We start from the raw sequence: 23,655 nt of genomic DNA, 5'->3' as shown, positions 1-23,655 counted from the left end.
TTTGGCGAGGTTTGTCACGAACTGAGGAGAGCGTTGGCCCCATTTACTGCAGGGTTTGAGAGTGTTCGTCTCCTGCAATATTTACCACATGAACATGGCTTGGCTCAAACTCCAACCTCTCAGCACTTGCTATACTTTTGTTATCATTGGCATTGGGAGTCAACAAGAACTTGAAGGCAGGAGTTCTGTCCTTTTGAGCAGATTTGTTGAGATTCCGTAAGCTGACCAGTGATGCCAGTGTTATAAGATTCTTGTTATCATCGCCGTTTATGGAGCAATCAAGAGTTCTAGAAGATAGTTGCCTAGGTAAATCCCCAATAAGATGCGGTGCTGTGTGTACTCTTTGTGACGTAGGTTTTAGTTTGTTCAGAAACTTTGTCTTTAATGATAAACCAGTATCGAGTGACATTGCTGTTTCGTATGTTGGACTCAAACTTGTAGTTTTCATCAATCTCGAGTTGATACCAGTTGATTCTGGAGTTGGATTACTAACAGGGATGTGAGTGCAGTTTTTTCGAAGCTCAACAAGACTTTTACGTACATAGTAAGCAGAATCTTGGCGATACACCCGGATAAGACCTGTCGAGTCGCATGTGACGATAATGTGGCCATCATTAAGGCCCGTAGAAGGAGGAAATGAGAAGTTTTTATGCCGTGGAGGATAAATTCCCGCTTTGGCTAATTTTGGAGCTCTCTTCGCAAGATCGTAGATTATGTCATCAGAGAACTCAAGTAGCTTTTTCGTATTTTCAGGAGCAAATAGAGCGACGTTCACTCGAGAGTGATGAGCATGGAAACTGGAATAACTATTGTTCTCATTCGCCACGTACATCTGACCATTAACATCTTCGACGAATTTTTGCATGTTAAGCTTTTTCCATAGTTTATTCTCATGGAACAACTTTGCAACACGCTTATGCTTTTCATTCATATGACTTTTACCCTCAATATAAATCTCCTTCAAAGCCAGTCGTAATTTGTTGTTAATGATGGAGTTGTTGTTCTCCCATACATAACAACAGTGATCCTCCGAGCCCGAAATAACGTATCGACAGTCTTCACTCAAAGAAGCAACAATCGACGAGTTCGGATTAGAGCTTCCTTTGAACCTGGTGACAAGTTTTTTTTGTCTCAAGTCGATCAATCTGATTCTAGAATCATTTGTTGTTATCAATATGTTGTACTTCGCAAGATCATTTTTGGGAACATCGACAGCGGAGTCATTCTCAAAAACTTTGATTCCCGTGATTTTATTATCATTCTTGTGACTAAATGGAGTTATGTGTGCCTTTTCTTTGACTTCAAGCCGATGGACGTAATGAAGGCCGTTTGTTTCTAGAACAAAAAGCGAGCCATTAAATCCACCCACCATACAGTAGTTTCCTGGAGCATTGAATGCTAGAGCTGTAATAAGAACATCGACCCCTAAATTCTTGGTGTATGTAACACTGGATTCAAGAACAGACCAGAGCCGCACACAGTTATCAAGACTACCGCTTACAAAAAAGCGGTCATCATTAGGATGAAACTTAACAGCTGTAACAAAATCTTCGTGTCTGAAGGTTTCAAGACAATCCTGTCTTTCCACGTTCCACAATTTGGCTGTACTGTCCATACTACCGGATATCAAGAAGTTGTTTTTACTCCAATCCAAAGAAATGACGGTAGAGGTGTGTCCTTCAAACACACGCACCGGGACTTTATGGAAAACTGGCGCAGACCCATAGATCTTCAGTCGCTTCTTTCTTGAACGCTCTTCTTGACCTGCTTCGTGGTTTTTGTACTGCAATCTGCTCAATGGAGAAGATATAACTTGAAAGACGGTGATTCTGGCATCACGTCCTGCAACCGCAAGATACTTGCCATCTCGGCTAAACTCCATGACAAGAATTTCGTCTTCGTTCATTCCTTTTGGGGGCTTGTCGTACCCATTGTTTGTCTCAAATGACATATCCTTGTCATCATCCGAATCCGGGTCGGAATGCTTGGATTCATTAGGTGTACACCGAAACTCTTGAGCGAGAAAGACATTGTTTAGGAGCCGCGGGCTCTTTTTGCTCCTTCGAGTGACCCGCACGTATTTCGGTGCCACCAACGCACCGTAAGTGAGTCCAGCCCACGGCATATCTTCGTCACTTTTTTCGTTGCCATTTTTGAACATGGGAAATTCCACCTTATCGTTTTTGTGAACGTCCAAATCCTTTTCATCAGTCACCAAGTCACCACCATTCAGCATCACGTCGTGATGTTCCGATTCTTCGCCAGAATCGTAAATGGAGTCATCGTCACCAATGAAAGAATCCGTGTCCAAAATGGCCCGAATATTTCCTGGTGTCTTTAGTCTCTGGTTTTCTCTCGATTGGGTCTCAGACCCTGAACTATTTGTTCTCTTGTGGGAGGAGCTCGGAGACAGAGGCTTTCTGTTTAGGATTTTATGCACAATGCGCTTGGCCAATGAAGGGTCATTCTCCAGTTTCTTAGAAGAAACAGAATGTTGCGACATGTTTCTGAAAGGTCTCCGGATGAACCGCGGTATGAATTTGGAAAGTCGTCTCGTTTTGGCTGTTGTTTCCCAGGACTAATTGGAGTCCTATCGGTAGTCGCTGCACAACTTTTGTGCCGGATGTGGGCAACTGTTGCGTGAACGGACTTTCGGGTATATCAATTATATCCGGTCGATATTTCACTACAAAAAACAAGTGAGGGATCGCCTGCTCTAACTTAATAATATCGGATTGATTTGCGGATCCGTTTGAGTCCGCTCGCATTAAAGGGCGAGTTGAATTATCATTATTGCTATTTTAAGAGTGCAGTTAGTTAAAGGACAATGTTTCTATAGGTGGAAGGTATCGCACCATTTCTCCCTTCAACACTGACAGTGCTGGGCTACAGCTGCAAGTATTCGCGTCGTGATGTACCAATTCCAATGCTATAACTAGGTCTTCTTTCTCTTGGACCACTCCAACCTCAAAATCAACGAGTGGTAACCCTTGCCGTTCAACTCCTCCAATGCCTGGGCGGCCTTTTGTTCCGTAGCAAATGTAACAAAGGCAAATCCTCTGGACTCGCCTGTCTCCTTGTTGTAGAGAACGGTGGCTCTCTGCAATGGGCCGTACTTGGCCAACAACTCTTCCCTTAACATTTGTTCGTTGACAAATGTATTCAACTGGGAGATTCTCAATGTGCACGAGTCATCTCTAGACTCCTTCGAAGGAGCATCCTTTCTCAAGTGTGCTGGAACATATTTGCCCGACTCAGAAGGTTCTGGAGTACCAGCGCCACCAGCGGTTTCAGCGCCCAATGTATCCTTGAAAGGACATTTGGATGTGAAATGGTCACCCTCACATGTTCTACATCTGAGTCTCTGTGTGCTGACCAAGCTGGCCTTTTGTTCCAACTTTTCTTCCTCTTCTTTCTTCTCAAGTTCTTTCCAAGAGGCTCCGAGTTTCAACTCAACCTTCTCACCCAACTGCGTCGTTCTGGTGTCTGGACCTGGTGGCGTATGCTTTTCTTTCCCGTATTTGGCCCATCCTCTACGGATGGCAATGGAAGGGTGCACTCTTTCCTTAACCTTGACCTCTTTGATTTTCTGAGTGATCTTCACTTTTTGGCCCTTGGCGTTTAATCTGTAACTGATCACCGTCTTGGTTCCGTCTGGGTTGACGGTAACCTCTGGTGTTGGGATATCATCCTCGGCATCTGCCCACGACTGAAACATGTTGCTTTTTCTGTGTTTCTTTCGAGTGCTTGTAGTAACTAGACCTGCCGTGTGTGGAAAATTTTGCTCTGCCCCACGACTTCCGTGCAGTACATCGCTACGGTCAGTTATCCTAGTATATACTACGAACCATACGCTTCTCTAGTTTGAAAGTGAAATATCTGTAAACTACTTTGTATAAGACTGCAGTGTTTTAAAATTCCTCTTCATCTTTTGTTTGCGTGTGTCTTTCTATTTTTTTTTTTGTTTTTGATGTTTGATTCTTTTCCTCATCACATCAAATGCATTTCATTCATAGACTTTCTAAGTATTTTCTCACTGTCTGCGCTAACTCCTCTCGTCTATAAACCTCTTCGTGGCGACCCCAGTCTCCAGTATCAAGCTCGTAAATGACTTCCTGATTCTTTAAATACTCGACAAATCGCTTTGTCTGTCGAAGGCTGAGCAACTCGTCTTCGAGAGATTGAACCACAAGTATCTTAAACTTTGCATCAAAGTTATCTTTACACTTCCACGTCATTTGCAGCGCATTAATATACCCGTCTGCATTAGTGAAAGCATTGTCCACAAATTCCTCGTACAGTGACCCATATTCTTCTATGAGATCCACCATGTCATAAATCCCATCCACGAAAACCATTCCCGAAATCTTGACTGCGAGTGGAGCGGGAACAGTCACGCCCACAAGCTCTATGATCTTGTTGTAGTTCACCAATTGCATCAACAATGTGGCGCCCACAGAATGGCCTAGCAACACGCAGTTTGACATATTATAACTGGTGCTAAGAAACAGCAAAGCCGCACCTAAATCCATTAGATGCTCAGGATGTTTTACTTCAGGCGAGAGTCTGTAGTTGACTCCAACAAAATTGAAGTTCGGTATCTGCGACTGGAGATGCTGTGCTAGTTGCTTGAAGTCATCATACGTATTTGTTGGATCTCTCCATGCTCCACCATGGACGAAAACTAAACACTGAGTATTGGCAGGAGAGTAATGAAAGAACTTGATCCTCTGCAACGGGTGTGTACCGTAAGCGATCTCTTTTGATATACTTGTCATTGAAGAAAAGACTACAACAGAATTATTGGTAGTAGCGACATCAAGACCTGTACCAATTGAATCTGGTACAGGACGCTTATATTGCACTTGTTCACCAAGAGACCATAAAAGATCAAAAAAAAAAAAAAAAAAAAAAATTAAACAGACAACAATCCTTGCTCATAGACCTCTTCAAGTCCCGCTTGAAGAATTTTTCGCCCACACTTGATATCAGTTCACCCTCAGAGTCCCTATTGTTTTCCACGTTATCGTTTTCGGTTATACAAAGGATTATACATCAATTTTGAGCCATCAGATTCGCTAATCCCGGAGCCAGTCAAAAACCCTCCAATCTTCGAAAAAAAATCATCAGTAACGAGTAGGGGATCTGTCACGCGAGTACGAGTCTCTGTCGAAATTCTCACGGTCACCGTGGTATTCGCCACGGTCGTAGCCGCCTCTTCCGCCTCTGAAACCGCCTCTGCCGCCTCTAAAGCCACCATGGTCATCTCTAAAGCCACCACGGTCTTCTCTGAAGCCACCACGGCCACCTCTGAAACCGCCGCCGCGGCCACCTCTGAAGCCACCACGGTCATCTCTGAAGCCACCTCTAAAGTCGTCTCTGTAACCGCCACGACCGCCTCTACCACCACGACCACCTCTGCCGCCACGGCCGCCTCTGAAGTCACCGAAGTCTCTTCTCTTTGGTGGAACAAAAGGCGAGGTGTCTTCTTCAATTGCCAAAACAGAGCCGTTGAAGTCAGCCTCGTTCAACTCAGAAATGGCCTTTTGGAGCTCGTCAGCAGAAGAAAACTCGAGAGCACCAATGGTGTTGCCGCTGTCGTAGTCACGGAAGACCTTAGCAAAAGTTGGGGAGCATCCGGTTTTCTCTCTGACGAAGTCCTTGAAGTCCTGCCAAGCAGTGCCCTCAGGCAAGTTTGTGGCCTTCGCACGGTGTTGGCCACGAGTGTCCTCCCTCTTCTCACGAGCAAACTCGATTTGCAAAGGAGCGCCACCAAGATCAGTGTTGGTCAATGTGTCCACAGCACGGGTAGCGTCCAGAGGGTTCTCATAAGTAATGAAAGCGTAGCCGCGCATCATTTGCACATCCACAAGAGGACCAACCTCAGAGAAGTGGGCCTCAACCATCTCACGCGATGTTTCGTAACCCAAAGGTCTGACGAAAAGCTTGTTTGGCTCTGTAGACTGAGGAGCATTTGTTCCTTGAGCACGCTCTTCAGCAGCAGGCGAAGGGGAACGGTCTTGGATAGAAGCGTCGAAGTCTTGGGATGGGGATCCAGCGTCTGGGTATTCGTCGGACATTGTTGTTTAAGAAAAAGAGAAAAAGGTTGCGCGAACAAAATGGGCAAATACCCCGATGGATTAGTGTGTGCAGGTTTTCTTTGAGGGCGGGTTAGCTTAGGGCCACATGGGCGTATGGACAGGATTAACCACCATTTTTGTATGTGCTAAATTATCATTCTTTCTGGTTGTGTCCTCTTTTACTTTTGTACTAGTTATCGTTATTTATCTATTATTCCATAGCGCTGAGGTAGAATTTTAGTTTTGTCAGTTTACTGGCGTGTTTTCACAATGTTACCTTCTGCGGAAAGTGTATCCTGAGAATAATCGTGGAGGGAAGTGGAAGTATGGACTATTAACAATGCAGTAAAGAGAGAAATGAAACCAATATGTGTCTATGTAAAATCAGTTCCGAGAATCGGCCGTCTCTAGGAAGACCAGATGCCTACGTCATGAATCGTACATTTGGATCTAAGGAATGTAGTAAGCGAAAATCCATAAAATATGCCTTTGAGAATATAGACGAACATTCCTTTTTTCAAGTATGAAATAACCCCTGAATTGTCTATAATAGAGTAACTCCAGGATGATATGAACCGCCAGGTTTTGAAACATTTTGTCTAAAAAGGAGAAAGGAACTGTACCATTTGTATTGAAGATAGCAGTACTCCAATTCCCGTGAATCTTTGACTGGCTTGTTCAGGAAAGCAAAGACGAAATCTTAACTCTTATATCATAATAATGACAACAAAGCACTTACTCCACATGGACTAAAAATGTCAACCCTGCTGTTCAAGTTTCTTCGAACATAGTTTCAGCACGACGATTTTTGTGAGTTTACAGATCATCCCAGAAATAGGCTGGAAATGTACATTTCGGATACTCGTCTACTCCTTTATATGTCATCATGGCTTATCTGAATTATACGGAATTTCCGTCGTTATTGATAATACCTGATAGCCACTTTCTCGTGTGAATTAAGGCCCTCAACGTGTACCTTCTTATCGTCACCAGGGAAAAGATCAAAACCATTATCTTCCAAGACACGGTCGTTAAGCAATATTTCAACTGACTTCGTAGGCTTTTCTGCTGATAATAAGAGATATCCTTCACAAACTTTGACAGAAACGTTGCGATCTGGCATCAGCAAATACTTCAATGGCTGAGGCCAATCGGCTGTTGTTGTGATCTTTCCAACAGAATCCACGAAACGGGCGTATACTACCACATGACCATCCTGGGGAAGCTTGAGTTTGGAGAAAAATTCAGAAACGCCATTGGCTTTAATAGTGACCTTTTGATCGACTAGAGTGGATAACTTTTTTCCCGATTCAACATCGTAAAGAGAAACACTCAAATGGCCAGAGACATCCTCCAATTGCGCATTAGCCCCCCATATATCAAGGCTGTATGAATGTTTTTTGTAATCGTGTGGTTTTCCAATGGCATGCTCGTTGTCCTCTTTGCCATGAACATTTCTATACATACCGATTGAAATTGATTGCGATTCTCTTTTCACTGCGTAATAAGCGAGTTTAGGACGCTTGAAAAAATCAACGATAGCCCACGATGTAGTCGGCCAGCAGTCATTGAGCTGCCATACTAAAATTCCTCCCGTACTCCTCTTCCCATCGTGCTTCCAGTTTCTTCTCCAACATCGATACGCATAAGCTAAACACTCAGCTTGCATCAATTGCGTGGCATAAATCCAAGATTCCATATCAAATGATGACATTTTGATATTTTCAATCACATAGAGCGCCAATCTCCTTTCGAATCCATCAGCTTTATTATGATGGTCCACATACTCACTTTGAGGATAAATTTGCTTCTCATCTGTGATACAGTCTTTGAATGTTTGCATACATGGAAGTCCTTCCATCCCGAACTCAGATACGAAGCGACCTCCAAGCTTGTACCAGTCCTGATACTTCTCCTGACTGCCGTGCCAGACATTCCATTGATGTAAATCGCCCACTGTAGGGTCAAATGTAGGAAGATCTCCACTCCATGGTGAGCCTGGATGGTATGGAACTGATGGTAAGTAATCTTTCATTAGCTTAGGTAGAACAATCTCATAGATTTTTCGGGCAGGAAACAGAGTCTTGCTGTAATCCCCAGAATGATCATGAGGATCCCATTCTAGACAAGACTGTTCAGCGATCTGATAATCCTCATTATTCCCAGCAAAAAGTGTTAAGCATGCGTGATGCCTCAATCTGAGTAGTTGCAGATGGACTTCCAGCTTGACGTTTTCAATAAAACTGTCATACGCTGGGTATTGCCCACATGCAAACATGAAGTCTTGCCAAACCATGATTCCTAATCTGTCACACTCGTCATAGAATACATCTGTTTCGTAAAACCCTCCAGCCCAAACTCTAATCATGTTTTGGTTTCCCATCTTTGCTAGTTCAAGCCATTGGGTGTAGTCTGCTTCTGAAAGCAAGGTTGGAATGGAGTGAGCTGGAATCCAGTTGGCTCCAACAGAAAACACTGGAGTTCCATTTACTTTGAAATAGAAGCTCGTGCCTTTTTCGTCTTCCACGGGTTCTTGTACAAGTTCAACCTTACGAAGACCTATCTTCTTTTCAAAACGGTCTTCGATTCCATTACTGTCTACAATCTCAACTTTGAAAGTGTAGAGGTTAGGTGTCCCGATAGTCCATGGGAACCATAATTTCGGCTTCTCGATAGAGACATGGACAGAGTGTGTGCCTGAGCCTATCCCAGATTTCACTTGCTCTTTCACAATTGCTCCATCAGGTGAAACCACAGAGATCTTGGCTTCCACCTTCTGCGAAGTTACAAGTGATATGTGCACATTAATGTCCGCATTAAGCTCATTATCAACGCAAACATCCACAAATACATCTTCGATGGCGTTGTCAAAGGCGTGAAGCAAAATCGGTTTCGATGGGCCGCAAGTCATGACTATTGGTCCCCAATCCCATCCAAAAGTGTATTGAGCTTTTCTAATTTGCAACCGGCAGCTTTCTCCGTTCCAACAAACTCCCGCGCCATGAATCTTTTCCAAATCCCGTGCAACTTTCAAAGCACTCTTGAAAGAGATCTTGATGATATTATTTTTCCCATAGTGAAGAATATCTTTCACATCAACTTTGTGTGAGACAAACATATTCTCAGTAGTCAAAATCTTAACATCATTGACATATACGGTAGCAAAAGTGTCCAAACCTTGGAATTCCAACTGAACGTGAGCCGACTTCTCCAATTCTTTAGCTGCATCAAATTCTGTGTAGTACTCCCAATCTGTCTCTCCAACCCATTGAATGTCTTTCTCATTCATGTCAAGAAAAGGATCAGGTATCTCTTTATTGTGGAGCAAATCCGCATGAATTTCAGTGCATGCCTTCGGAGCTGATTGATTCCACAGATCCTCACCTAATTTGCGGTATCTCCAGCCCTTCAATTGAGAAAAGTGATTGACCATTGCGTACTGTATTTTTTTTGTTTAGGTAGACATTAGGAGTGGGGTTCATCGATTTTATAATGCCAGCAGTGAGGTATATCTCCGCATTTGAAGTAAACGCGTGAGGCGCCAAAAGGGAAACGTTTCCGGATCATGCAGCTTCGTACATGACACATCAGTTCCCATTTGTCAGAAACTACATGAGGCCAAACGGTTCAACCTGAAATGAGTTGCTTGGTGGTACAAAGAGAAAGGTAAAAAAGAGAAAAGAAAAACAAAAAAACAAGCACTGGACTTACGGGGAAGCATTCCCCAAAAAAAGTGAGTGGTACGGGAATCGAACCCATGTCTCCTGCTTGGAAGGCAGAAATGCTAACCATTACACCAACCACCCCGCTTCGTGAGTTTTAGTATATTATGCCATATGCCTTGTCAAATACTTATATTTTTGGAGTAGAGTTTAATCCATTACAGTTTTCAAAGATACTAATATCGGGGTGCCCCTCAAAGTGATTTTTGAAAGGCCACATCAGTATCTCTGTTTTTATCAAATCCAGTCCAGCCAACAAGTAGTCATATAATTAGAGAATCGAGCGAGTCCTGATTATTGTTAAAGAATTGTTGCACTATTGGCTCGTTTCTTGAACAATTGAAAACGGTAATGTTGACTGGGAAATGAAAACTTGATTGGGTTCTAAATCACCTAGAATATACTGCACTTATCGAAGATCAGCTTATAGACGGCTAAAAAATATAGAAATGCCCATGCAGAAGGGAAGATTGTTTAATGTATTATGCATATGCACTGTGTTGCGTCCAAAAAAAGTTCACACACTCGCGTTTCCTTTGTGGATATACGAGGATCTGAATGAAAATATCCAATAGTAAACTTCAACATACAAACGAAATCTAAGAATAAAGTTGGAAATTGCATGACGATCTGCATGCACCCTTTGCGTATTTGAGTCACAATTGACTTTTTTTATAATCGTACGAGTGAAGAAAGTATCACCTTAGATGATCGAGAGTCTCTGTTAGAGAATATACCATACCTCATCACAGTTTCTCTATATGAGATAGACTGATTCTTCTGACAAATTTTAGCTTTCAAGAAATCCGATATAGTGTAATGGCTATCACGGTTCGCTCTCACCGAGCAGATCGGGGTTCGATTCCCCGTATCGGAGTATTTTTTTTGCTCAATACAAACTAGTAACAAAACCTTTACCAAACTACTTGGTGCAGAGCATCAGTATAAAAGATTACGAATGCTTACTCACCAAAGCGGTCTTTGTGAATAATTCGTCATGCAATGTTCTATTAAATGTACTATTTGCCATCAAGCTCCGCTTTGTACGCTTCCAATTGTTTGTCAACAATAGGAGGAGTAGGGTGTTCTTCTTCCTGCTTCTCGTACTCTTCCTTATCAAATGGATGCTTATCTCCGTAAACGCGGCAAAACCTCTTAGAATCTTCCAAACTGCAATCAACGTTATCATTGCTAGCTCCATACTCGGTTGTTGGTGGAGGAGGGGCATCTGGATCTGAATCTTCATCCAAGAAGTGGCCTTCAGGAATATCCTCTACACGATTGAATGGAGAGTTCTGAGATAAGTTGATCAATCCTTCCAAGAAACCTCTTGCCTTAAGGACGCTCACAGAAGTATCAGACACCGAGAAGAGCAAGGTAAGCATATCGTCAACCTTCCACTTTGATCCGTCTGGCGACTTTTCCAAGTCAGAAATTTTCCAGAAACCAACTCCATTAGGGATCAACACGTTTGGATCTTTGCAAACCAAGTCAGGACGATCACGAACCCACGGAATAATGTCAACGTAGAAAGACATGAAGCTTGATACATGACTCAATGTGAAAACTTGGCGGACAGTGTTATCCTTATCGGTGATCAAATCCAGTGTGATCACAACAAAGTTTGGCCTGTAGAAACTCAGGCCACAACCACACCATTTGAAGTGGGCTCTTGCAAACCCAACCCAAATCTCTCTTCCTTTCTTAATAAAACGGTGAACTGGAGCATTGGTTTGCGAAGCGATAAGTTCGTTCACATTGATCATTGCAGTTCCTCCTCTAAGTGGACCCACATCATTCTTAATCGGAGGGCCATCATCTCGAAGCATATATTGACATTGAGAGTCGTCAGACGTTATATCACACTTCAAAACCTCGAGTTCAGACCATCGCGTCACAACCAAAATTTCTTTATCGTAACCATGGTACTCTCTCAAAGTGTGACTGATCATTGGAGTCCAGTTCTTTTGACTCCCCTGACGTTCGGTATTTTTGATTCTAAGTTCATTAGCTCTGTTGAAAAGACGATTTTCAAACTCAGGAATGTCTTTGGCATCAATATTGAATTTTCCTTTTTGAAATTGCCAAGGCCAACTGATCCACATGTTACGGTAGTTTTTCATCTCCTCAAACTCGGTACCATTCTCATCCTTAGACGTACCCATTTTTGGATGGTCTATGTTATAAATAATCAAAGGTTCCTCGTGACCCCTTTCATTCTTGACAAGAATCATTCTAGGATCCTCCGGGCCCTGATAGTCTTTGCCTGTATCGAGTCTTAATGGAACAGGTAAGATCAGTGGATAGTGTTTTACAAGGTATGGTTCGCCGTCGATTTCGATTGCATTCTTGTTCTTCTTGGGCCCAAAGTTAGTTGGAACAAGCAAATTTGTCTTGATTTCTTTCCAATCGTCGTCAAAAAGTTGAACATAGGCGACAGAGAATTTTGGATGGTTTCTCTGAGCACGGTCACTGTAGACAAGTCTCGACACCATATAATGCACACCATAATCCTTGAGCCACACAGACGAACCAGCCAATCTAAACCAGTATCTGTCGGTAACACCATGCTTCAATTGCAAACGCACTTGTTTAGCGAAGTATGGCTCCAAGTCCTTTGCATATTCATCTCCCTCCTCGATAGCTTTCACAATGCCTTCAACAATTTCATCCATAGGAGTTTGGATCTCATGTTCGTTGGAAACTGAAAATCGCATTTCGGACTCCAACTTGCCACAGTTGTCAATATTCTTTTCGATATTAGTAAAGGAGTCGTAAATATTGATTTTCTCGGATTTGAAGTCATGGAAAACAGACGAGTAGTCTGAAATCTGGTTTGTGCGTTCTGGGAAAATCTTTTCCTTTCCAGCACCATAAAGTTTATACTCTTCTTTGTAGTTTGGGGTTTTTTGCAAAAGAGCATCCAAATTCTTTATTTCATCCTTCCGTATTAAGTAGCTCGGTATAATCAATGGAAGAGTACCGTTCAGCCCATCAAGGACGGAAACCTCATTTGAAACATTTATTTCATCTCGAGATAAAAGGAGTGAGTAGCCAGAATAATGTAAGACTGAAATCAATCCAACAATAGCTAGCAAAAAAGCAGCAAAGAGCTGATTCTTTCCTTTGGTCATTACCTTCGTAGGAAGGTTTTTACTTAGTGAAATGTATTGGAACAGCTTGATCAGAAGATGCAGAATGCATGGGGAGAAAAAAAAAGGCCTCCATCTTGGACGGCATGCCCTCTTGCATTTATATGATGCTTTATGCAGATAACCCCTAGCTGGTATATACACCGATGTGCGCGTATCATGAGTTGCCAGATGATTATGTGTCGGACCACATATGCAAACTGCATGCTGGATTTCCGCAGCTAGCTCTTGCAATTTCCCAACAACTATTAACGATAATTTAACGGTTAGTAGATACATATGGCGTGTCCCATCATCCTCATGTGGCTATTTTGAGTGGTCCTTTAAGCTGTTATATATCCGATGCCGGGTCGATAAAGCAAAGTCTGTCAGTTATGTAAGATATAGTTTTTGTCTTTATTGTTGTTGTGAATACTGCATACCAGTATAACCATGCGGCAAGAATCTTGACATCCCACATAGCTTCCAGTGACTATGTCACTAACCAAAATGTCACCGCAAATAACCTACGGCACGCTTTCACATGCAACACGTCCAAACATGAAAATGAATGCCGCCTAATTGAACGTGATTATAAAACCTTAAACACTTTCCGCATATAGATGTATGCGGCTCACACCAGAAAAAAATAAGAAAAAAAAAAATAGAAGGCAAGTAAGCAAGCCGAGCCATGAGTGATTTTTCCAGTTCCAGCGTGCAGCCTGGACTCCGGTATTTTGTGGATATTCGACGCAAGGCGCGCGTTCACCAACAATGTGCAACGGCAGAATCGACATTGGCTAATCTTCCTGCATGGAAGTAACTCAATTCAACTTTAAGTCCCGAAGTACATCTGTGGCTTTTACGATGTGCACTGGAGTACCGCGATTCCTTGGCCACCCTTCCGCGTCTTCCTTTGATTCCGCTCTCATGTCTATTTCGGCTTCTTGATCGATATCTTCATCGTCCACTTCATCTATGTGATCTTCATCTTCCTCGTAGTCATCTTGATAATCAACGTCCACATCTTCGTTTTCTTCCTCTTCCTCTTCATCGTAGTCATCGTCATCTTCATCTTCATCTTCTTCTCCTGTATAGTCATCATCATAGTCATCCGTATAGTCGTCCTCGTATTCGTCCATATCTTCTTCTTCTTCTTCCTCTTCCTCGTCTTCGTTAGCCACTTTCTCTGTTTGCCCTGCAACTGCAGATTGTGGTTTGCCTCGCATCATAAAGCTTTTTAACGGAGAATTGAAAGACATAGACAATGGTCGGTCATTTTTGGGGGCAGGTGTTGGGCTTGCCGGTTCATGCAGGTTATTAACTATGGTCTGAATTACCCGTGGTGACGATAACAATTTAGGTGAATGTGGAGGGGATTTAGCGGGGCCTGTGGCCGTTCCATCTTCTTCCATATCACTCAAATCGTCAATATTGGGTATTGGTTCTCTCCAGTAGTTCAAGTCTGTGAACTTTTCATCATGAACCAAAGGTACCTCCTCTGGGTAGCTGCTGATACTTCTTGGGGAGCCTGGACAAGCGATGGATCTTGGAGATTCTGGTCCTTGGAGATCTGCAGCATCGTCTGGGCGACTCTTGCTGTCCATATACTGGTTGAGTTGCTTCTCGTCCCAATTGTCATTGAAAACGCTAATGTACTTCAAAGGGGGGAAGAAGCAGTCCACCAACTCCCCAATGTGTAAGTACGACGAACGATACCCGGCAAGTTCCAATAACTCCATGTGCACTTCTCCAACAGGATTAATGGTGAAAATCCGGTGCGATGGAATCTTTACACTTTTGTAACTGATGGCATCCGTAATACGATTTCCGAAGCCAGCGTAGAATGGAGTTCTGTCGTCATCAATATCTGGATGCTCGCCTTGCTTGCTGAAAAATAAGCTTTTAATATCACGAAGGCATGCCATTTTGAAAACTTCAGGTTTCTTCAAGATAATCTCCCGCTTCAAGGCTGCAATGGTTCTGTCGGGGCTGAGAATAACAGGTCCTTTGGGTAGCTTGTAGCCATCTTGCACGATGCTGTGGAGATACTGGCGTGTTGTGTCTGCCTGTCCAGCGGACCGCGCTGTTAAATAAAGTATGTTGTATCCGTTTCTGCTGATATCAGAAAACAATTTAGCAACGCCCGGATGTGTCCAATCTTTTCCGAACATATTGAGCACATGGCCCAATGCGTCCGACTTGGTAATCGTTCCGTCGATATCTGAAATAACAATAGGAGTAGTAGATTTCCAAAGATACAAATCTGCTTCCACTTGAGAGCTTCCCGATGTCAGCTTAAACTTTATCTTATTGCGCCCATAATTAAGATTCATGCTTTTTAATTGGTCAGATGTCAACCTCAAAGTCTTAATGTAGACTTTTTCTCCTTGAACAGGGGCTTGTTCGCCCGTAGGTTCGGGGCTATTACTTCCACCTTCAGACAATGGACTCAGATCTGAAGATGTAGGATTGCCGGGATCATCAAGGCCCAAGTCTGTATCTCTGTTGATGATACGGAGTTTGCCATCTTTGTCTTTCATGATCACGCCTTGGAGAAATTTGTACTCCTCGTCATCATTGGTATGTTCGTGTGCGTTTTCTGGAGCATAATGATATTCCTTACCGTTCAAAAGTGTATTCATTTCTTTCAAAAAGACTTTTTGTAATAATTCATCGGACAGATCAATGTTCTTTTGTGAGTTTGGTTGGTATCCATCCATATCAAGCACCATATCTCCATTGACATCAATTTTCGATGGAATATTAAGTTTTTTTGTGATTTGCTTTGCTCTCTCAAATGCTATTCGCAGCATCTGGGTGGATCTTCTAGAGCTTGGTGAGTTAGAGAGAAGATCATGTTCCGGTGCAGGCGAATCGTCAAGCTTAATCTTCGAGTCGATATCATTGAGCTGAGCTGCAGATTGATTCAAGTCTAATAGATCCGGTTCACTTCTTCCGGGGCCAGGAGTGGACTCCGGCGAACCCGAAGGAGATTTCTCGGGACTTACTACGGGAGAAGTCACCACAGATTGAGACACATCCCTGGAGTCAGTTTCAAACACAAAAAACGCCTCTCCTCCTTCACCGAGCTTCATGGGTAAGTCTGTTTTTATATCATTAACGTATAAAACGATCTTCTTCTCCAGCGGCTTGATGATTTGAAACAAGCCGAACCTGACATGCCAAGGTGAACAGTGAAGAGAACCATCGGGCTGTTCAATTACTATGATATCAATTGCACCAGAAAGAGTAGCCGGGTTCAAGGAATTCCACTGGTTGTAGACGTAATCGCCCATCTTTCCAACGTATTGCATTTTGGAGAATGGAAAATGGTGGTGATGGAAGAAACTAGGCTAGAACAGTTTTGTATGGTGGAGTAGGTCCTGTATTACAAAATCGCGGTTATTCCACTATTCTTTTGCTTCGCTTGCCAAGTAACAGAATAATTGACGTTTTCGTCAAATATAATTGCGGAGAATCTATATGTAGTAGCCAACGTGTGGAAAAGAGGTAAAAAGAAATTGGGGAGAATGTGAAAAATGTTCCTTCAATAGAGCGATGATGCAAGGCGTTTTTGTGCAAGAAATGATTATTGCGCCAAAATGAGAATTTGGTGTGATGACTGTAAACTAGGCCAGCCAATGTACGAGACAACAAAAAAAATCAAAAGAACATTGGATTGAAAAATTGCAAAATTGACTGACAAATGCACACAAACACTAGCACAAAGTGTAGCCCCATATATGAATGTGAAGAATTAGCAATGCTAATTTTCCCTCGTTTAAGCATGGAAATCCGTCATTTCTTGTTACGAGGGAATGCGAATCAGCCAAAGATATAATAATTCCGAAGTGATACCATAAGGATACGCCATACTGTATGTCTTGACATTTCTACAATAATGGAAGCTAGTATGAAGAGAAGAGAAATCCCGCCTCGAGAGAAACCATAAAATTTATAGAGCAAAGTATCCAATTTCAACTCTGTGAACCAAAATTGTCACGCTCGTGACATCTGATGGCAGGTTGAGTCTTCAAATTTTGCAAATTAGCGAATCTTTCGATAGAGGGTCTGGTATCAGAATCTTCCAAGGGCACATGGAATGAATATCCGAACTACTAGAATGTCTCAGCTCTTTTTGCAAAGTGTCTGATGGTCACGGGATCACTAATCGAAAGTCACACAAGAAATAGTTCCATCCTATACTGGCACAACATGGATTTGCATAATGCAAAACGCTTCCGTTTTGAGCACGCTCAGGTATGCCTCTTAATGGAAAGGCATCTCAACACTTCAGCGAAGGAATGACTATGAGTGGTTGATCTCACGACATTAATCAGACGCGCGCCCAAAACGTCAAATCTAAAAAATGCATGTGAAAATTTCCGTCAGCAAAATCGCTCATAATAAGTTTTCAGTAAAAGGCTGGGAAAACTCGAGCCAGTAAGCCATTAATACCGAAAAGAAACATGAGCTATTCTCCTCAACGATAGATGCAAGTGATGTCGTAATATGGAAGTAATTCGACTGACTCTGTAAACTACTTTGGGTCATGATTAGAGCAGAAAACCTGCATAAAACCTAATCGTGCACGCATCTGCAGACTTGCATGAACAAATGGGATCTTTTTCCTCAGAAAGGATAAGAAACGTGAAAATTCCGATATTTTTCAGACTTCCTTTTTTTCACTGTACCAACCTTTACCAAATAGTACATTGTTTCCGGCAGGCTCCCATCCTTAGATACCCTTCGCATCACGATGAGCGACTCACTCGAGAAAAAAAATGATGTTTCTCTTTCCGTGTTCAATAGCGACCAGGAAAAATGTGCCTCTTCTGACAGCTCCAGCCAACATAAAGGTGAACTTAAAAGAACATTCTCTGTTTGGTCTGTGTTAGGTATTGGTTTTGGTTTGACAAACTCTTGGTTTGGTATTTCTGCTTCGTTAATTACAGGCATTCAGTCAGGTGGTCCTCTTTTGATTGTGTACGGTATTATCATCATTGCTTTCATATCATACTGTGTCGGAATTACACTTTCTGAGCTTTCTAGTGCTATTCCTTCTGCTGGAGGTCAATATGTATGGACTCGTGTTTTGTCTCCAAGAAAATATTCCAGTTTTTTGGCATACATCTGTGGCTCTTTGGCATGGGCAGGATCTTTGTTCACATCAGCTTCGATGGCCTTGAGTATGGCCCAGACAGTTTTAGGTTTCTGGAACTTGACGCATCCAAACCATGTTACAAAGCCGTGGCAGCTTTTTGTCACATACCAGTTGATCAACGTCTTCTTGTTCATTTTTAACTGCTATGGTAAGTTTTTGCCATTCATCGCCAATGGCGCATTGTACGTTTCGTTATTTTCCTTCACTGTTATTACCATCACCGTTTTGACCTGTGCTCGGAATCATTTCAACACTGCAGACTTTGTTTTCGTCACATTTGAAAACAACACGGGATGGAAGTCTGCTGGTATTGCCTTTATCGTGGGTTTGGTTAATCCTAACTGGAGTTTTTCTTGTCTTGATTCGGCCTCGCATTTGGCGGAAGAGGTGCATGGCGCCGACAGGGTGATTCCAATTGCCATCATTGGTACGGTCACCATCGGCTTGCTCACCTCTTTGCCATATGCCATTTCGATGTTTTTCAGCATCAGAAACTTGGATGATATCATTAACAAAGGTACTGGTCTTCCGATTTTGGACATTTACTACCAGGCTTTAAACAATAAGGCCGGTGCACTTTGCTTGGGTCTGTTAATTTTCATCACAGGCTGTGGCTGTACCATCTCATCGCATACATGGCAAGCAAGATTGTGCTGGTCTTTTTCTAGAGACAACGGTTTGCCATTCTCCAAATACTTGTCGATCATTGATCCTAACCTCGGTGTTCCATTTAATGCCCACTTGTTCTCCTCTGTGATTGTGGCCATCTTGGGTGCTTTATACTTGGTTTCCAGTACTGCTTTCAATTCAATGGTTGTTGGCTGCATTACTTTCCTTTTGTTGAGTTACACTGTTCCTACATTGTGCTTATTGTACAGGGGCCGTCTGAACATCAAACATGGATGTTTCTGGTTAGGCAAAGTTGGTCTTTTTGCAAACATCATCACTATATGTTGGACTATTTTTGCCGTTGTTTTCTTTTCTTTCCCTACTTTCATGCCTGTCACAGCAGGAAGTATGAACTACGTTTCCGTAGTTTATGCAGTTTACTTTGTTCTAGCTATGGGTTACTGGTTCTTCCCAATCAAAAAGTATTCTTGCAGAGAGCATTTCGCAGGTGGCCTCGGGAACAACGAGGAAGAAGAATTCCCCGATGTTTGCCTTCAAAAATTATAATTTTGACGTCGTCAAGGGTCTAAAAGTTGATTTGATTTTTAACATAACAATTTAATTCTTGCACATAATAGAATCTTTTGAACACTTGCCTACTGTAGTTGTGTAGTCGCTTCGATATTTGATTAAGAACATCGATAAAGTAGCAAAAGAAAAAAAAAAAAAATAAAAAATAGATAGAAATATTACAATGTGTGGATCTCCTGACACCTCTCTTTCAAATCTTTCGATCCAGACAGGTTCTTAAAAGATCCACTTCACTCTCTCCATCAGCTATCGCATTCAAATACAATAAGTGTCAGACGTAGCTAAATTGGTTCTCAACAAAAACTGCCTCGAAACCAGAAGCAACCTTCTGACTATAAAGATGCACTGTCTAATGTGATGGATTACTTTTGGACAAAGTGAAGAAAAAAAAAAAAAATTCCAACCGATGCAGTAGATGCCTCTCTTAAGTACTAATTTTTTTGGCGGGTAACCTTTCTAAGCAAACGCGAAGTGGTGGATGGGTCTTTTGTTTTTTAAATTGTTCATACTCGAAGACTTACCAGAGCCATTTTGAACAATTAATCCAGTCATGTCTCTCTTTGGATCTAAGCCTCCGACTCAGCAAAATGGATCAACTGGGTTTTCATTCGGCTCTACGCCTTCTGTACCACAAACACAACAACAAAACCAAAATCAACAGCCATCGATGAACGGATCAATGAACTCAGCAGCATCAACTTTACCGGAATCCAATTTTGGTGGTAAATCCACATCACAAACTTTGCCTTCTGAAATAACTCCAGATTCGTCATCGAACAAGATTTTGCGTGATTTGTTGGATTCTGCTAACAATTTGCCTAAAGTGGACAATGGCCACTTGGGCTACATCCATTTACCATTGAGCGAGTTACAGAAGCGGACTGAAAAGTTGAGGTCGAACGAAAAGTACAAAGGAAATTATACGCAAGCGCATTACTTGTTGTCGGCAAGCGGTATCAATGCTGCTGACATTGAAAATGAGTTAAGAAGGATCCCAAGTGCAACCTCAACCAGTACTCATATGAAGCAAGATCATCCCGAATCCACCTCATTGTCACGAGTAGAGCAGAATTACACCAAACCAGAGAGCATTGAGAATTATCTTATTGCAAAGAAAGACGAGAGCATCTTGAGTGCAATCGAACAATCACTTGCCGCTGCATCGAAGGACTTTGATCTCTTCATTAACCAAAAAATTGCAATCGATTGGAAAGTTCGTAAGGAGCACCTCAAAAAATCATTAGGAATCCCCACCAAGAGCAAAATCACGAATGAAGAATTGGCCAAGTCCTTTAATTGGAATAAGTCGTTGCCTGGGAGCTACCGTGTTCTAACTCCATTGTCGACAAAAGAATCATCTTCACACACGAGGCAAATTAGTAGAGAAAAGTTTGAGAGTCATGCTAAGGTGGTGTACCACCTCAATGAAGCTCGCTTACAAAACAAGCCATTCCCTATCAGTTTGAGTTTCGAGGAATTGAGTAAGACTAGCACAGATTTAAAATCTAAACAAATGAGTGAAGTGTGGAGAATCATAAGCGACTTGTGTAACGAAAAGTTTATCAAGGTCAATCAGGAACAATTATTCTTGAACATGTACAATTCTTCCACTGTTGACTTGAAACTTAAAATGAGAATTGTCGGGAGCTCTAGGAAGCATCTTGAGGAACAATTCTTCAATTATATTGACGAAATTTACACAAAGGAGGACAAGAAATCACCTGAACTTCTTCCTCCCAGTAACATTAATAAGGTTACTTTTTTCATCCAGAAAGTCATAGCGATGAACAATGATGCTGAATACATGGAACGCACCTTGAACATCAATGGTGTACCAATCTGGGCCCTTTTATTCTACTTATTGAGAAGTGGCCTTTACGATGAAGCAGTCGAGCTTACGAAGGTTAATAAGAGCATTTTCGAGAAGTTTGACAGCAATTTCCCCGTATATTTGAGCTCTTACGTCAGATCCAATTGCTTCGGCTTGCCCAGTGACTTGCAAGAAAGATTATCTAGCGACTTTAGTCAAACTTTCCAGTTTTTGAACGAAGACTCAACTAACTTTGATCCTTACAAATATGCCGTCTACAAAATAATTGGCAAATGTGACTTGGCGAAGAAATCATTACCTAGCGCCATTAATTTAAGTATTGAGGATTGGTTGTGGTTCCATTTGCAGCTTATCAATGAGTTCAACCCAGAAGCGTCATCGAGTTTGATTTTTGAGAATTATACGTTAGAGAATTTGCAAAGAAAAGTCATTTCGATCGGGGCAGATAAATTCAATGCATCCTCTAACAATCCCCTGTATGCCAAAACTTTGGTGATGCTAGGCCTATATGAATTGGCGGTAAAGTACATTTACGACTACAGCAACGAATGTGATGCAGTGCATTTAGCCATTGGGTTATGTTACTATGGGTTGTTGAGGGTGAGTACATCGAATACAGACGAGTTGATAACTCTCAATTCTGAGGTTTATGAAATAAACTTTAGCAGACTTCTTGGGTCCTACACAAGAACATTCAAGATCAGTGATCCGAAAGTTGCAGCGCAATACCTTGTTCTTATTTGTTTACCCATGGGTGGGCAATCCAAGAAGGAAAATGCAAAATGTCACGAAGCATTGCGCGAGCTTATTCTCATATCGAGAGAATTTGGTCCTTTATTGGGCGAACTCAACCAAGTGAACGGTGACAAAGTTCCAGGTATTTTAGAAAAGCAACGCTCACTAATCAATTTGCCCAGTTTGGATAACTTTTACCATCAAATCGTCGAAGTTACTGCTAAAAGATGCGAGGAGGAAGGAAGGATTTTCGATGCCTTACGCCTTTATCAACTTTGCCAAGAGCATAATACTGTGGTTACATTGATCAATAAACTCTTGAGCGAAGTGTTGTCGATGACTGAGTTAGACAAGCCACTCTTGACTAGAGCAGAGTACAAGACACCAGCAGGGGAGATGAAGCCAGAAGAAACGATTGACAACAACATCATCTTGCTTAGCAAGCACATCATGAAGGTATTTGCAAACAACAGCAACATTTTGGAAAAAATCTCAGCTAAACAACGAGAAATTGCTGACATTTTATTGTCCATTGTTGATGTCCGCGAACAGTTTGTGAGCAAAGATTGGCATGCAACTTTGGATTCGGTCAAGAAATTGGGCTTGGTCCCAATAGTTGCCAATGATGACTTTGTTGAAGTGAGACAAGCAGCGGAATCTCTTACAACTTTCGATGTTGCCCTTGTGAAGGTTGTGCCCTCGTTGTTGATCATAGTTATGACATGCGTCTCTCAAATCAATCACTCAGTCATGACCAGGAAATTCGGGGTTAGTGAGGCGGAAAGAAGCGAATCGGAGCGTTTGAAAGCCATTGCTAAAAACTGTATGATCTACGCTGGAATGATCCAATACAAAATGCCTCGCGAGACTTACAGTTTGTTGGTGAAGTTAGAGTCCCAGCTTTAGAAGCTTAATGTCTGTGGGTGAGACTCAAGAGTTAATATATATAATGCAAAGGAAAAGAGTGATAACATGTACGAATGCGCACGCTGTCAGATGCAGTTTCTAGTAATGTCGTTGTCGCATATCGTTCGTATACGAGTGTACGATTGGAAACAGAAATCACCAGTGCGGCTGTTGTAGATGGCCAACCACGGGGAAGAAATGGAAGATTGAAAATGGAAAATAGAAAACGCAAGAAGATAGGATGCGCATCAAGAGTGCATTTTGGTCTTGCGAGTGCATGAATTCTTACAGAGTTTATGCCTAAACGAGTTAACATGTGCGCTCGGTTTACCTATGCCGATAACATGATTGGGTCATGTATACAGGCTCGCCAACATTTTTTCTACTTCACATGGCGAGAACGCTTTGTGTTTCACCTTCACCCACTAGTGTTTCGCTGTTTGCCCCAGTAATTTGTGGTTCCCATTTTTTATAATCCCTCGCATCCTCATCTGCCATGTCCGAAACTGAATTGAAAGTATACACCATTGACGAAGTCAAGAAACATAACACAACTGACGACTTGTGGATTGTCTACAACGGCCAGGTTTATGATGTCACCCCATACTTGGACGAGCACCCAGGTGGAGAAGAAGTTATTGTGGACTGTGCGGGAACAGATGCCACCGAAGCGTTCAACGACATCGGTCACTCTGACGATGCCCACGACATCTTGAAGGGTTTGTTGATTGGTAAGCTTGAAGGCGGCGTTGTTGTTGAGCAAGCCGGCACCACTTCTGGAAGCGGAACCGAGGCTGGTGGTTTGCCATTCCCAGTTATTGCTCTTGCGGTTGTGGCTTTGGCTGCAGGTGTTTACTTCTACATCAACTAAGTATCCTCCTCG

General features: G+C 42.3%; 10 protein-coding genes and 2 non-coding genes across 12 annotated transcripts; 4 read left to right on the top strand and 8 right to left on the bottom strand. All coding sequences in view use genetic code 12, as the record gives it.

The window, feature by feature from the left end:
• Window positions 1-43: 43 nt before the first annotated feature.
• Window positions 44-2,503, bottom strand: FOB63_001647 (uncharacterized protein; the record flags this gene model as incomplete). Its single annotated transcript, XM_002618235.2, has 1 exon — window positions 44-2,503. One exon carries the CDS (start codon window positions 2,501-2,503, stop codon window positions 44-46), a length of 2,460 nt encoding a protein of 819 aa, XP_002618281.2.
• A 432-nt stretch (window positions 2,504-2,935) lies between these two features.
• On the bottom strand, window positions 2,936-3,718 carry TIF35 (translation initiation factor eIF3 subunit g; the record flags this gene model as incomplete). Its single annotated transcript, XM_002618236.2, has 1 exon — window positions 2,936-3,718. One exon carries the CDS (start codon window positions 3,716-3,718, stop codon window positions 2,936-2,938), a length of 783 nt encoding a protein of 260 aa, XP_002618282.1.
• A 292-nt stretch (window positions 3,719-4,010) lies between these two features.
• Window positions 4,011-4,778, bottom strand: FOB63_001645 (arylformamidase; the record flags this gene model as incomplete). Its single annotated transcript, XM_002618237.2, has 1 exon — window positions 4,011-4,778. One exon carries the CDS (start codon window positions 4,776-4,778, stop codon window positions 4,011-4,013), a length of 768 nt encoding a protein of 255 aa, XP_002618283.2.
• Window positions 4,779-5,126: 348 nt separating this feature from the next.
• NPL3 (mRNA-binding protein) lies at window positions 5,127-6,080 on the bottom strand (the record flags this gene model as incomplete). The annotated part of the gene is made up of 1 exon (XM_002618239.2): window positions 5,127-6,080. The coding sequence occupies one exon, from the start codon at window positions 6,078-6,080 to the stop codon at window positions 5,127-5,129; it is 954 nt and encodes a 317-aa protein (XP_002618285.1).
• Window positions 6,081-6,999: 919 nt separating this feature from the next.
• FOB63_001643 (uncharacterized protein) lies at window positions 7,000-9,513 on the bottom strand (the record flags this gene model as incomplete). The annotated part of the gene is made up of 1 exon (XM_002618240.2): window positions 7,000-9,513. One exon carries the CDS (start codon window positions 9,511-9,513, stop codon window positions 7,000-7,002), a length of 2,514 nt encoding a protein of 837 aa, XP_002618286.2.
• Window positions 9,514-9,814: 301 nt separating this feature from the next.
• FOB63_005529 lies at window positions 9,815-9,886 on the bottom strand. Its single transcript has one exon. It is a non-coding gene; the product is annotated as a tRNA-Gly (tRNA).
• Window positions 9,887-10,607: 721 nt separating this feature from the next.
• Window positions 10,608-10,679, top strand: FOB63_005545. Its single transcript has one exon. It is a non-coding gene; the product is annotated as a tRNA-Glu (tRNA).
• Window positions 10,680-10,821: 142 nt separating this feature from the next.
• FOB63_001642 (beta-mannosyltransferase) lies at window positions 10,822-13,233 on the bottom strand (the record flags this gene model as incomplete). The annotated part of the gene is made up of 1 exon (XM_002618241.2): window positions 10,822-13,233. One exon carries the CDS (start codon window positions 13,231-13,233, stop codon window positions 10,822-10,824), a length of 2,412 nt encoding a protein of 803 aa, XP_002618287.2.
• Window positions 13,234-13,757: 524 nt separating this feature from the next.
• Window positions 13,758-16,250, bottom strand: SMP2 (phosphatidate phosphatase; the record flags this gene model as incomplete). Its single annotated transcript, XM_002618242.2, has 1 exon — window positions 13,758-16,250. The coding sequence occupies one exon, from the start codon at window positions 16,248-16,250 to the stop codon at window positions 13,758-13,760; it is 2,493 nt and encodes an 830-aa protein (XP_002618288.2).
• A 1,445-nt stretch (window positions 16,251-17,695) lies between these two features.
• Window positions 17,696-19,276, top strand: FOB63_001640 (Hnm1p; the record flags this gene model as incomplete). Its single annotated transcript, XM_002618243.2, has 1 exon — window positions 17,696-19,276. One exon carries the CDS (start codon window positions 17,696-17,698, stop codon window positions 19,274-19,276), a length of 1,581 nt encoding a protein of 526 aa, XP_002618289.1.
• Window positions 19,277-19,850: 574 nt separating this feature from the next.
• Window positions 19,851-22,772, top strand: FOB63_001639 (linker nucleoporin; the record flags this gene model as incomplete). Its single annotated transcript, XM_002618244.2, has 1 exon — window positions 19,851-22,772. One exon carries the CDS (start codon window positions 19,851-19,853, stop codon window positions 22,770-22,772), a length of 2,922 nt encoding a protein of 973 aa, XP_002618290.1.
• A 496-nt stretch (window positions 22,773-23,268) lies between these two features.
• On the top strand, window positions 23,269-23,643 carry CYB5 (Cyb5p; the record flags this gene model as incomplete). Its single annotated transcript, XM_002618245.1, has 1 exon — window positions 23,269-23,643. One exon carries the CDS (start codon window positions 23,269-23,271, stop codon window positions 23,641-23,643), a length of 375 nt encoding a protein of 124 aa, XP_002618291.1.
• Between the last annotated feature and the right edge of the window lie 12 nt (window positions 23,644-23,655).

The sequence above is a fragment of the Clavispora lusitaniae genome, assembly GCF_014636115.1.
Source record: "Clavispora lusitaniae strain FDAARGOS_655 chromosome Unknown tig00000038_pilon, whole genome shotgun sequence".
Taxonomy (NCBI): domain Eukaryota; kingdom Fungi; phylum Ascomycota; class Pichiomycetes; order Serinales; family Metschnikowiaceae; genus Clavispora; species Clavispora lusitaniae.
This window is presented reverse-complemented; position numbering and strand designations above follow the sequence as displayed.